The sequence below is a fragment of the Pseudomassariella vexata genome (genome assembly GCF_002105095.1).
Source record: "Pseudomassariella vexata strain CBS 129021 chromosome Unknown BCR38scaffold_12, whole genome shotgun sequence".
Lineage (NCBI taxonomy): Eukaryota > Fungi > Ascomycota > Sordariomycetes > Amphisphaeriales > Pseudomassariaceae > Pseudomassariella > Pseudomassariella vexata.
The window spans coordinates 50102-63377 of NW_024467967.1; the positions used below are offsets into that span (position 1 = coordinate 50102).

General features: G+C 47.5%; 3 protein-coding genes and 1 non-coding gene across 4 annotated transcripts; 3 read left to right on the plus strand and 1 right to left on the minus strand.

Annotated features, from left to right (window-relative positions):
• The first annotated feature begins 3079 nt into the window (after positions 1–3079).
• BCR38DRAFT_t274 lies at positions 3080–3182 on the plus strand. Its single transcript has one exon. It is a non-coding gene; the product is annotated as a tRNA-Thr (tRNA).
• A 6438-nt stretch (positions 3183–9620) lies between these two features.
• BCR38DRAFT_50986 (uncharacterized protein) lies at positions 9621–10899 on the plus strand. Its single transcript, XM_040864996.1, has 6 exons — positions 9621–9950; positions 10000–10054; positions 10102–10164; positions 10214–10291; positions 10350–10465; positions 10544–10899. Exons 1-6 carry the CDS (start codon positions 9839–9841, stop codon positions 10663–10665), a joined length of 546 nt encoding a protein of 181 aa, XP_040712359.1. The 5' UTR covers positions 9621–9838; the 3' UTR covers positions 10666–10899.
• Positions 10900–11511: 612 nt separating this feature from the next.
• Positions 11512–12945, plus strand: BCR38DRAFT_497329 (P-loop containing nucleoside triphosphate hydrolase protein; the record flags this gene model as incomplete). The annotated part of the gene is made up of 3 exons (XM_040864767.1): positions 11512–11556; positions 11586–12033; positions 12161–12945. The coding sequence occupies 3 exons, from the start codon at positions 11512–11514 to the stop codon at positions 12943–12945; spliced, it is 1278 nt and encodes a 425-aa protein (XP_040712360.1).
• Positions 12946–13061: 116 nt separating this feature from the next.
• Positions 13062–13223, minus strand: BCR38DRAFT_350332 (uncharacterized protein; the record flags this gene model as incomplete). Its single annotated transcript, XM_040856557.1, has 1 exon — positions 13062–13223. A coding segment is annotated over one exon (162 nt), but the record flags the coding sequence as incomplete, so codon positions are not given.
• Between the last annotated feature and the right edge of the window lie 53 nt (positions 13224–13276).

Consider the following 13276-nt stretch of genomic DNA (forward strand, 5'->3'; position numbering starts at 1 on the left):
TGGGAAGCGATTGCGGATTGTAATCTCATTGAGGCCACGGTAGTCCTGGCAAATACGCACTCCGCCACCGGGTTTCCTTACCAGGAGGATCGGTGCCGCTCCAGAGGATGTAGATCGTCGTATGAAGCCCTTATCTAGCTGCTCGTCTAGCCAGGTCTTGATGACTTTGTTCTCATCGGCACTAAACGGTCTAGACTTATGGTACGGTGGGGTCGTTCCCTCTTTAAGATAAATCTTCGTATCGGACGCCCTGTGTGGTAGCAGTTCGTCTGCCTTCTATTTCAAGAAGGCGTCAACCTGGTGGTAGTATTGATACGGTATCCGTTGCTTAAGCTGGTCGAGTATATATAGGGTCTTGTTCTGTTTTTCGATAAACCGGTCGATATCATTCTGCGTAATTCGATTTAGCACGATTTAGTCGAGGTAATCGTCAGCGAACTCGTGCAATTCTGATGGTAGGCGTTCTTTAGCCTCGATAGGTGTGATGTTACCCTGGAGGACGTCACGGCATAAGTCGTCTAGGATGTCGTTCCAATTAATATCTAGCGTGTCACTGTTTCGGAGGAGATCCTGTAGCGTGGTCCAGTGTGCTGTCACTCCTTTCTGCCAGCAGAACGTAGCCATTGAGGTGGCTTGCAGTATTCTGAGCTGAAGAGAGCTATCACCCCCGCTAGATAACTCGATAGGCGGTGGTTTATCTAACTGTTTGAAGCGTATTTTCCGTGGTTGCCGATGGCCGCCCTTACGTAGGGGTGGCCCTCCCGTAAGACGTACAGCCCACGCATCTTAAATATGTCTAAACCCTGCCGCTGCGGGCCCCCCTGTAATCGGTATATCGTATTCATCGTCAATGAACTCCGGGTCCCCTTCGTAAGCGTCGCCTATGGCGAGGGGCTCGCGGATTAATTGTTGCTGGTCGTCGGAGACTCGGTCAGCAGCCCTTCTACAGTAAGTAGTCTCGTCAACTGCCGGCGGTGGGGAGCGGTTAACGACGACTCCTTGGACGGCCGTGGTCTCGCGTCGGTAAAGGCATTCAAGCACGCAAGCGGTTTTATCAAAGAAAACTGTATTCGTCTGCCAGTCAATGGTTGGGTTATGATATTGAAGCCAGGGGAGGCCGAGGATGACGTCGACATTAAGTTTAGTAACGAACATCTCCAAGGGCTCGATGTGGGTGCCGATTTGCAGCCAAACCTGGGCTTTGTGTGTAACGTGACCTGATGAGCTCGAAGAGTCGTTGGCCATCAAGAGCTGTCGTGGTTTTTCAAGAGGGATCAAGTCAAGTCCCATCCGTTGCGCATGTTCTAAGTCAATGAAGGCTTTGCCAGAACATCCAGAGTCTATCATTGATGTAGTAAGTTGTCGCCGAATACCTACGTGTATCAAAGAGAGTAATGAGAGGCTTTTTGCTCCCATCTGTGTCAAGTGTAATAGCTTAGCTATTTCATGTGAAGAAGGACATTTATGCTTCTGCTCGCGGCATTGAGGAGAAGCTACTCGTTTCCCGCTTCCTCGATGCCGCTGCCTTCTTCCGGGCGGTCCTGCTCTCCTCCGATTCGCTGGCCTGTGTAGGGGTTGAAGGCAACGGGTCCGAAACCGAAGTCCATATGGTTGACTGTGAAACCTCCTCCAGCACTGGCGCCAGAATGGGCTCCGCGATTTCGGTGGCCGCCGCCACGATCACCCCGATTCACATTGGTGCCACCTTGCCAAGGACCCCAGCCGCCTCCGTTGAAGCCTCCGTTATTGTAAGCGTTATAGGCGTTCCATCCACCATAGTCGCCTCTGCCTCTTCCCTGGCCTCGACCGCGGCCCCTCTGCTGGTTACCGTCGTAGCCTCGAAGAGGACAGCTGCGCCAGTAATGGGTTCTGTCGCTGCAGCCATGGCAGAGGCTGTTGTTCTTGCGGTAGTTATACATTTTGCGGTTTATGCCGCGTCCGCCGGCCTTCTGAATGATGCTGTTGGTCTTGTCGATTTCCATAGCGTCGGGGTCTTTTGGGGTTTGGTTCTGCGTGTTCCCTCTATTACCTTCTCTGTCGTTGCCGCCGCCAGCGTTACCTAGTGAAAAGAATCGGAGTTGTTCAAATGCTATTATAGCCGGAACCTAGCAAAAATCGGAACAAGTCTGTAAGGCACACATCATTACCTTGAGTACAATTAGTACATGAGGAGGAACTTGGCGATGCTAGCACAGTCGACAGAGTGACTGGAATTGAATTCTCAAACTAGTGGAAATTAGCATTATATGTTAAGGGTTATCGGATAATGACTGGGATAAAGTTTAGGCTGGCATCGTGCCGCCGGATAACAACTGGGAGGCTATCCAACAACAGAACCAGAAGTTGTGGGATCGCACTGGTACTGGCTTTCCGGCTACATAGGAAGGTGAAGAAGGGAAGTACAGGTTGGGGGGTCCAAGCCGCACAAAGGCACCTAAGTATCTTGCCCGTATCCCACGTGACCTTAGGCCACCAATTCGACAGAAGTTTGCTAAACGCGATCTTGTATGTAGAATGCGCTGTTATCCTTCAGGAGTACTCTGCCTTATTATAGCGCCTAAAGCTCGTCCTTAACATATTGGATGTACTACCATCACGAAGTTTAGTAAATGACGTCCAGGTCTTAAAAGTAATGTTAGCGTCGGACTAGGAACGGTTTCACGATACCGCCCTTAGTGAACTATGAAAAGTACTAAACAACGTCCATTAAGTGGAAGCCGATAATGACAGTACTTCGCGCTTTGCGGTGCAGAACGGCAGAGGCTTTTTGTTAAAGGCCCTTCCCGTAGGGCAGGACTTGTGTGGTTCGATGGGTGGCGGTCATATTGGTCCATAACGTACGGTGCGTAGCATATGTTCTTACAAGACTGGCAGTCTTGATGTAGTAGCCTTGAAGGTCCAACACCTGTGCCGGCTTAAATGGTTATATTGAAACGCGAAAAGCGTCATTCCTCAAACCTTAGTAATAGATCTACTATTAGGGAGTACTGGATAAGCGAAACAGGGAAACTGATGTCTTCTCTTATGTGTCGACGAAAAATCTAAAATACTAACACCCTAGTACATTTTTATATAATTAGTCGGCTGGTGTAGTTGGTCACTTCGCTGGTAGATAAGTCCCGATTTGAGCCTCGCCCACTTGGGTCGGTGACGAGTCGCGGGTTCGAATCCCGCAGCTGACACACAAGGGGGTTTAGTCAACCCTTACGGCGCACTGCCCACCTTGTTGACTTCGCCTACCTAGCGATAATGTCACGACCTGGGTTGCATCGCATTGGTATAGACCTCGATTAGGTGCTATCGACGAAGATTCTACTCTAAGGAGCGAAGGAAAGAAGATGACAACTTAGGTTTGAGGGAGCGCGACTAAGTCATCCACGCTTGGCGGGGCTCCTACAAGGGTTATGATTGGCTTCCCATCTCACACTGCCACGGCAGGTGTTCCAGCTGTAAGTCACCTGGTTGTAGTGAGTCTGCGAGGGTTGACCGTCACAGATAATAGGGAGATTGGTGCAGTTTAGGATTACGAGCATCCTAGCCAGTCGACCGTCAAGCACTACGTCGGCGGAATATAACTCGACAGCCGGTCCAGAATTCGAATCGTTAATCCGACCCCTTATCGGACCTCGCCTTTCCGATAACGCTCGTCGGCGAACCCGTCCCCTCACGATAGAAGGCGCGCAGCACGCCCTCTCGCCGCGATTCTTGCGAGCGTCTGACCACGTTACGGTCTATCCACTTGAGCGTATGGTTGAGATGTATACGCTCGACGAGAACCCCAATTAGCAGATACTACGACTTGTCGCGACAAAAAAATAGTCGAGCATCTTCTGCACATCAGCAGCATCCCACCCCTGAGGACGAATTTAAGTGCCACATTACCACACTTATCGGTAGTTCAGGCAGGGGTTGTAGCACAGACTTAGGGAGGGACAGGAGGTTTAGTAGTCGTTTGGCTACAGGTTTACCTGTATAACCGCCCGACGCGGCTTAAGGGCCCGCTATATCATCTATAGCCCCTTAAGGGAGTACTTGTAGAGGTACCGAGGGTTAACACCTACGGCGTATTTAATATTATATTATTTTATATAATTAAATGACTTTGGAGGTATTAATTTAATTTTATTTATCAGGACGGAAAAAATAGGACTGGCAGCCTTCTTATTCAAGACAGGGGCTTTTGGCGTGTACTCGCCGCTATGCCGCTGTGGCGACGCCCCTGAGACGGCAGAGCACGTAATCCTCTTTTGCGGGCTGTTGGAAGGACCGAGGGAACGATTACGGGCCGCTATCGCACCACGGCCACTATACTCTCGCAGAGACCTCGCAACGGCAACAGTAGAACCAGTAGTTAGTGGGACTATTGTAAGGTGGCTGCTAGGGACGGGTCGGACAGCTTCAAGGCCCAGATAGCATCGATCTTCTCAGGGGGGACTTTGTTGGTAGGTTGAGAACCAACGTAGTATGGTAGTGAACGCAACGCAGTCGCCAATAGGGCGAACCGACGACGCAGCGTATGTATTTAGTCCCGCCATTAGGGCACGGTTTGACATACGGGAGTACTGGTAGAGGTACCGGGGGCTTCGAGTCTACGGCGTACTTAATAATAATAATAATAATAACGTCACCCACAGGTCATTGCCCCACACGGATCTTTGCCCAACTTTTGAAGAAATCTTGACTTTCCATCTTTACTTATACAATTCTTGCCTTCCACAACATGGCACGCAAATCCATTGAAGCTAATCTTCAATTAGCTATCCAAACTAAACGACGCGATCCTCACCTAAGTGGGAACAAGCTTGGTAAAATCTTTAAAGTCGACTATAAGATAACAGAGGACTAGTGGCACACAGTCCACTGGCGGAGCCCTAGTTACTCCGTAACAATGTACACTAGTTAGATAGGTAACATTCTACCGTTACACCTGACGGAGGTTAACTTAGCTCAATCAACATCACAATCCTCCATGAGGTTATGAGCCCTCTGCTTTCGCAACGCAGACTGCAGCATCATCTTCTGCAGCATCTGCATCTTTTGCAGCATCATCAACTTCATCTGCATCATTTGCAACATCATTCATCATCATCATCGTTCAAATTCGACGATAATCCATTCTATTTGACACCAAACTGCAGTGCAGCAGAAACCTGCCTGCTGTTGCAAACCTTCGTTGCAACATCTGGTGAATCGCGCGTGAAACACACGTGAATCGCACCTCAACTTCCGTTGAAAGGCATTGGCACAATTGACGAAACCATCATTCATCATGGCGCATCGAATCCCACCATCAACATTGTATAATCTCTTCGGCATCACTGACGATCAACAGCAAGCCGAATCATCATCATCATCATCATCATCATCATCATCGCGAAATTTCGTATCTCCGTACAAGATGGAGGGTTTCGCACCCAGAATCTCGATTAAACCCTTGACGGGCCAAATCACCCACGAAGCATGGACGCAATCCATCCTCGATGTCTCCAAGATCATGAAATCAACACAAGTCTTGGAAATGAGCAACAGACCACCCGATTCCCAGAAGAATGAGCAGGAAGAATGGGATCAAAAGGAAGTGACCCTTCGCTACATGCTGGAGCAGTCGATAAAGGAAAATATCATGAATGACATGATAAACCTTGGCTATACAAACGAATCAGTCCAAGACTGCTTGACAAAAGCAGAACAGGCTGTTTGGCAGAATCAATTCGGCAACAACTACAATCAACAGGGGAGATTTCTGACCATTTGTCTTGATATGTCTGAATTCAAGGATACAAGAGCATGGGTCAAAGAGCTTCTCTTCCTCAAGACAAAGATGGAGAAGGAACACGACATGAAGTTCTCCGAAAGCTTCATGATTGGAATCATTCATCAAGCAATGACGAAACAAGACAAGCACCTTGGCGATCGTCTCAAAGATTTGATCGCAGCTACCAAGATGGATTTCCAGAAAGTCCTTGCTTTTCTTCACGAAAACACAACAACAGTCGGCAAATCTCTGTCAAATGTTCATTCTGGCAGAGATAATGGCAGAAACAACAGGAATAACAACGGAAGAGAAAGTCGAGATGAATATATGAAACCTGACAAGAAGAAGGAAGCCCAAAATAAGACCGAAAATGAGTCATACTGCAGAATTTGCAACCGCGATCATTCTGAGAATGAAGAAGGCAAGAAAGGTGAAAAGATCTGCAAACATATGACACAACCAGAGGGATGGAAGACAAATCAAGCAACGAGAACACGAATGAAGGTCCTTCTCGGTAAAGAGGCTGTGGCCAAGATATTGGATAAGAAGAACAACTCTCCATCCGCGACTTCCCTTCATTTCGGCACTTCACATCTCGCGATTGCTATTGATGACGAAAATTGCTTCGGCAGCAGCTGGGATTCTGAATTCATTAATACAACCTTGGATTCAGCAATTGACGATGACGAACACGTTGAGCAAACAGAAGAAAACGAACCACTGGCGATCTCGAGCGAAAGAGGTGATAAGTGGCAAGATTATGACGAAGTTTTGCAAGATGCTGCTGATCAACAGGAATCATATGCCCTGGCGAACACGTTGAATGTACAAGCTGATGACTTCGTCGTTGATGGTGGTTCGTCAGATCACATAACGAATACCAAAGAACGATTTACAGACTTCAAGGACATCAAACCACGAAACTCTTTGACCAGCAACAGCGGATATTCCCAAGCTGTTGGCATGGGAACTCTTGAGGTTGAAGCGAAAGGTATTGACAACAAATACCGCAATGTCATCTTCGAGGAAGTATATTACTCTCCTCCAGCTTCTGCCACACTCATATCTGTTGGCAAATTACGCAAAGTTGGCGTAGTGATTGATGGCTATCGCAACTGTCTTGCAAGTGAAGATGGAAAGCCATTACTCAAACTTCATCTTGTTGACGATGTTTACATCTTGGGCATCAAGAAAACCACTATTCGACATGCTTATGCCTATTTGTCTGCGGCACAAGCATATGACCTGTGGCATCGTCGCTTTCTTCATTGTAGCAATGAGGCACGATTCAGAGCACTCGAACCACTGGGAATCAAGCTACATCGCCCACAAGGTTACAACTGCGAAACATGCCATGGAAAGGATACTAAACGCCAAATTAGCTATGATCCTTTGAGAAGACCACTAAAGATCCTTGACATTGTCGATGTTGACACGTTCAAGATCTCTCCAGTCGGAATCCATGAAATGAATCACGCTATTCACTGGTGTGACCGCAAAACAAGAATGTGCTGGCTTGAATTTATGGCTAAGCGTTCTGAAGCCTCTGATCTAATGATCAAATTTGACAAATTTCAAATCAAACAGACAGGAGGTATTGAAGTTCAGGAATACCACATGGATGGCGCCAAAGAATTCAATAAAGCGATTGAATTATTCGAAGCCAGAGGATCGAAGGTAATGATTACAGCGCCACGTAGCCCAGAAAAAAATCCTCTGATCGAGAAAATGGGCCACATTCATGAAATTCGATTGCGGGCAGCTTTCCTTGACACAGGCGTACCCAAATTTCTGTGGCCCTCTGCTCTGAAGCATGCCATAGAAGTTCACAACAACACTCCGAAGAAGTCTTTGGAATGGATTTCGCCTACTCAAGCATGGGCAAGGGAGCTGAATCCTGATCAGCGACTTCAAGATGGCCTAAATCGAAAACATATGATAGCTTGGGGTACCAAAGTCTGGGTACACATTAAGCCAGAAGACCGCGTTGCCTCCGAGAAAGCGAACTCCAGAGCAATGGAAGGCCTATACCTTGGCTCCAAAGGTTCTTATGGCAAGGTCCATAAAGCCTACATTCCTGAGCTCCAACGCATAATTTGTACTCGAGATATGACGCACAATGACGCCTCACTGAAGGATCTTCCACTTGTGAAGTTTGAGGAACGCAAGGACATTGCTGAACCTAAACCTCTTGAGATCACCATCAAAATACCTACTAAGACGGACAAAGTTGACAATGCCAATCCTCCAGACTGGAATTTGTTGGAAGATCAACGCGACAATTCTCAAGAACAGAGTAATGCAGGAAACAACGAAGAAAATGTTGGCAATGGAGGCAGCGATGATGACGATGAGGATCCAGTTGGTGACCAAGAAAAAGGCTTGTATAGCCAGATTATTGGAAAACTCCATTGGTGTGGCATCACAAGGCCAGATATCTGCCAGAGATTGAATCAACTGGCTAGAGCTTTGTCAAAACCAACAAGCCAGCATTTGATAGCTGTTGACGAGATGATTCATTATTTGAATCTGACAGCAACATTGGGAATATATGCTTTGGCGGGTTGCAATGTGACACTAGCAACACAGGCCTTATGGCAATGGCAGACGCGAGTTTTGCTGATGACAAGAAAACTCGTTATTCAACAGCGGGCCACATCGTATTTCTGACTGGCGGTGCCTTGTACTGGAAATCAGCGCCACAAGGACTCGTCACTTTATCGACAACGGAGGCAGAAGGCATAAATCTCACTCCAACTGCCAAGTCACTATTGTATACAGCCGAAATGCTTAAGGAATATGACATGAATCCGGAGAGACCATATCTACTCCATACCGATAGCGCGAATGCGATGATGCTCATCAAGGATCGTCAAACCAACGCCCGAACACGTCACATTGATGTTCGCCTCAAATGGATTCAACAGACGATCAAAGAAGGCAAAATAGATGTCAAACACATCAGCGGCATGTTGATGGCAGCAGACGGGTTGACGAAGCTATTGAAGAAGGCGAAACACCAGAAGTTTATCGAGATGCTGGGCATGGTCACAATCAACGAATTCACAAATGGCAGATGAATTGAAAGTTGAGCGGTCACGAGCGGCAGAATCGCTATGAGATTTATTGACAACAGTCGCTAAATTGACGATTTGACGGCTGAAATTCATCAAATTGGAATATCAGCTTACGCTGGGAGTCAGTAACAGAGGACTAGTGGCATACAGTCCACTGGCGGAGCCCTAGTTACTCCGTAACAATGTACACTACTTAGATAGGTAACATTCTACCGTTACACCTGACGGAGGTTAATTTAGCTCAATCAACATCACAATCTGTCGAATATCACGTGTGTCCATTCGAGTAGTCAGAAGTGCATAAGATTGTATATGAATGAGGTGTGTTCTTGTCTGTGTCTTCTGTTCTCGCGAACTCCCGTTGCTCTGCCTTTTATAGATGCTTTAGAACATGTCGGTAACTTTGGTGTTACTTTTGAGAAGAGGGGTTCCTTTCGCCTTCTGAACTTTAAGTGACAATAGTCTTCTCTACTGCCATATTATTTCTGAACCTAGGAACCAGGTGCCCTATCTGACACAATCCTCCATGATATACCAGACTAAGTCTAGTTTAGCCGCACCTAACCCAGGTGCCCGCCAGTCTATTACTGGTGGAGTGTGAGTTACCCCTATATATATATACTATGATTTTGCTAAATATGGAAAGCTGCTTCGTAGAAGTCGGTATTACTGGCTCTGGCCAGATGTGTGGTGCTAGCTTTGCTAGCCAAATGTCTGTAAGTTGCTCACATATAGTCTGCATATGCAGAACTAGTACTGATTATCTAAGCTACTCCGCCACCAGCGCACTTGTGGATCCAAATCAGAGGATCTGATTGGCTACATCGTTGCTCTTAAGCAACATTTCGTAGCTTCGGAAATAGCTGAGCTTTCTAGAAAAAACACCATCAAAAGAGATCTGAACCACACAACTGACTTGGCACGAAATCAATCCTGATATTCGTGACTTGAGTCCTGTGAGGTCAGATCGACCAGGATACACACACTGAGCATCCCGGAGATTTATATGAAGGCCAAAAAAAGATGTTTTTGTTTCTTCCTTTATGATGGTTACTTCTGTTTTGAAGCGGGGTTTTGTAGCCCTACGCTTGGCCGTACCTTCCCATCTCCCGGTGCCAGTAAGTTTACTATCTCTGCCTCTGTTCTGCAAATACTAACTATATTCAGTCGCTAATAAGACCCGCGCCAATACCAGCGAAGAGGAGCGTGGCATGGCCCGCGAGTAAGTTCTATGTTTAAGCACTGCATATACACAGCTAATACAAGCAGCGCACTCGAGAAGTATGTGCTGCAGGGCAACTGGCGCAGCGCCGAATTCCGTACCGAGCCTGGGTAGGTGCATATACTACATATATACAGTGAATATACTAATAATAATCAGCCGAGGACCCGACGCCTCACCCGGAGAGGTTAATGCTATCAATATCGGCATGATGGCTGATGATCTAGAGCTGCTGGCGTAGGTCACATATCCTGTGCATATGCACCATATATACTAACTTATATTAACTCCCAAGACCAGCAATTCGCCGCCCAGTATGGAACTCAGTTCCACAGAGACGCAAGTCCTGCATATGCACTACATGTCCCTTCTTATATTTCCAAGATATCGCCGCAAGTCCGGCGGCCAAGGGTAAGGGTTCCAGAACCCATACCTTTAGTTGACTCCGTCAACTCCGATAACGATATAACAATTATACCACGCACGCAGCCCGCGGATATGCAAGAAATACGACAACCTGTCTTTCCTACGTCGCATATGCCGCAGCCTCAAGTAACTATCGCCTCTCCGGAACCATTCTCTACACCTTCATTACCGCTAGCCCCGAATAACGATACTGTGCCTATTCTACGCATATCCGAGGCTGAAACACATGGCTTAACCTCGGAACAAAATGAGGTTCTACGCTATAAGTCACCATCTTCCTCACCACTGTCAAACTTAAGCGAGGGAGATACAGCGCATATGCGCGATATTAATGAGATTGCTGCAATGTTACAGGATGACATCGGCCGGTCTAATCCGTACGATATTGCCCCATCACCACCACGAACACGTGTACGTGACACTGTAACGGGGCAAAAGCGAGCTATAGCTCCTGCCCGGGTGCTTACCTGGGCTCAAAAGCGCAAAAGTCAGATACATAACTAAGTATCTACTTCCTATGATTGCCCTAGTTCGTCTGAACTTATTTTATATGGCCTATGCTAGAGCTGTGCATATGCTAACAACTCATATAGCCAGCGCTGCCTAAGACTCCTTCCTCGGGAAAGAAGGTAATATGAAATTTTATTAGATATGTACTGCATATGCTAATAATGTACAGAGAGGCCGGGTCCCCGCTCCCGGTCAGCCGGAGGAGGGTACGCCTTCTAAGAGGCAGAAGAGTGAGAAATCCCAGCCCCTGATGCCTTGCATATACACAGCTAATATAAGATAGCCCCTGGTAAGAAGAGTAAGACAAAGAACTGTAAGTCGCCGGATCATTCTTATATAAAACTCATATATACTTACTATATCTAGCTGTCACTCCTCGCCGATCAACCCGCCTGGCACATAAGTCATAATACAATAGCAGGTCTCGTGTGTATATCGTGAATATACAGAAGTGTTGGTTCTGATTCGACCTCGGCGTGTATAGACACACATAGCAAATAAAATGTACCGGAGCTTTGCATATGCGCAGTATACGATACTCATATCCACTACTCTCTAATCCCTCTGTAAGAAGCTGTGCTAGCTGAGCGTCAAGTGCCTTTTCCTGCTCCTTTTCTTCTCTCCGTCTTTCTTCGATGAGAAGGAACATTCTACCGGATCGCTGCTCTCCATCATTTCCTCGAGTACGGAAGAACTCACCGGCCTTGGCGGTCCGGTGATGGGCGGAACGCTCACTTTTACCTCCACAATAGTTGGAGGTATCATTCTCTCCCTCGCTGTCGGCTGGAAACTAGCATTAGTCTGTACCACTACAATACCAATCATCGTGGCTTGTGGCTGGCTCCGTCTCCAAATTCTTGCTGTCTTCGACGCCAAGACAAGGCAGGACGGGAGGGATTCAGCATCGTATGCCAGTGAGTTGGTTAAGTCGGTCGAAACTGTCGCTTCTCTTGGTCTAGAGGAGTTTGTCTTAAACATATATGATGAGTTCCTAGCGCAGCAGTCAGCACAATCTTTGCGCTCCATACTCACTGCATCAGCCTGTATGCGGCGTCGCAGTCCATTGTCTATCTCTGTGCGGCCCTGGCTTTTTAGTACGGCGGAATACTCATTGAAGATGGCGAGTATTCGTTGTTTCAATTTATAATTTGCTTTTTTCGCTTATTTCAGGCTCGCAGATCGCTGGGTCGATATTCACATTCGCGCCTGATGCGAGCAAGGCAATGCACGCTGCTTGGGAGGTGAAGGGAATACTCGAGCGGAAGCCTCTAATCAGTCCTAATCATAACGGTGGTGACCCTGACGGTGACCTAAGCGGACGAGGTGTAGAGCACGGCACCATTGAGTTCAAGAACGTCAGTTTCAGTTATCCTTCTCGGCCTCAACGACTTGCCCTGGATGACTTCAGCCTCAAGGTTGAGCCAGGCCAGAGTGTTGCTCTTGTTGGGGGAAGCGGTTCCGGCAAGAGCACTGTTTTTGCCCTCGCCGAGCGCTTCTATGATCCGAACCGGGGATCGGTGCTTGCTGGTGGACATGACATCTCAAAGCTTAACCTTAGGCAATATCGACAGATCATATCGCTCGTTAGTCAAGAAGCAGTTCTGTATTCGGTATCGATTAGGGAGAACATTGCGCTAGGTATGTCAGACCAAAATGTTCCCGATGAGGCCACATGGGCAGCCTGCAAGCAGGCAAACATCCACGACTTCGTCGCTTCCCTTCAAGACGGTCTCTCTACGCTTTTTGGCCCAAGTGGCAGCATGCTTAGCGGCGGGCAGAAGCAGCGTATTGCCATAGAAAGAGCGCTGTTGCGGCAGCCCAAGATCCTGCTGCTGGACGAGGCGACGTCGGCGCTGGATACGGAAAGCGAAAGGCTGATCCAAGCAGCCCTTGAGGACGCAGCGGAAGATAAAACTACCGTGCTGAGGTCTCGACGGATGAAAGGAGACATGTAGTTTGTTTTCCTATCGATAGTATCTATCAGTCTATGTCGACAAGCACTTCCTTTTCACTAGAGCCCTGACCAAACGGGTGCTCTTTTAAGTGAAGTGGTGAAACTGAAGTTAGGTAGTTATATACAATGCAAATTCTGCATGTTCACAAACTCCCAGTCTTCTCCCTTCTTTGCAAGGAGCTCTTCGTGCGTACCACTCTCTACCAGCGCCCCCTGGCTCAGCACGTGTATTCGGTCGGCTTTCCTGACCGTGCTGAGCCGGTGTGCTATCGTGAGTGTAACTATGAAAAAAATCTTTTCAACCTTAAGCTGGACTCCGATTCCAAAAGTCC

Coding starts and splice junctions, on each gene's coding strand:
- BCR38DRAFT_50986 (XM_040864996.1), top strand. CDS start 9,839: ATGAAGGCCAAAAAAAGATGTTTTTGTTTCTTCCTTTATGATGGTTAC. Junction 10,165..10,213: donor GAATTCCGTACCGAGCCTGG/GTAGGTGCATAT, acceptor AATAATAATCAG/CCGAGGACCCGACGCCTCAC. Junction 10,466..10,543: donor CGCAAGTCCGGCGGCCAAGG/GTAAGGGTTCCA, acceptor CCACGCACGCAG/CCCGCGGATATGCAAGAAAT.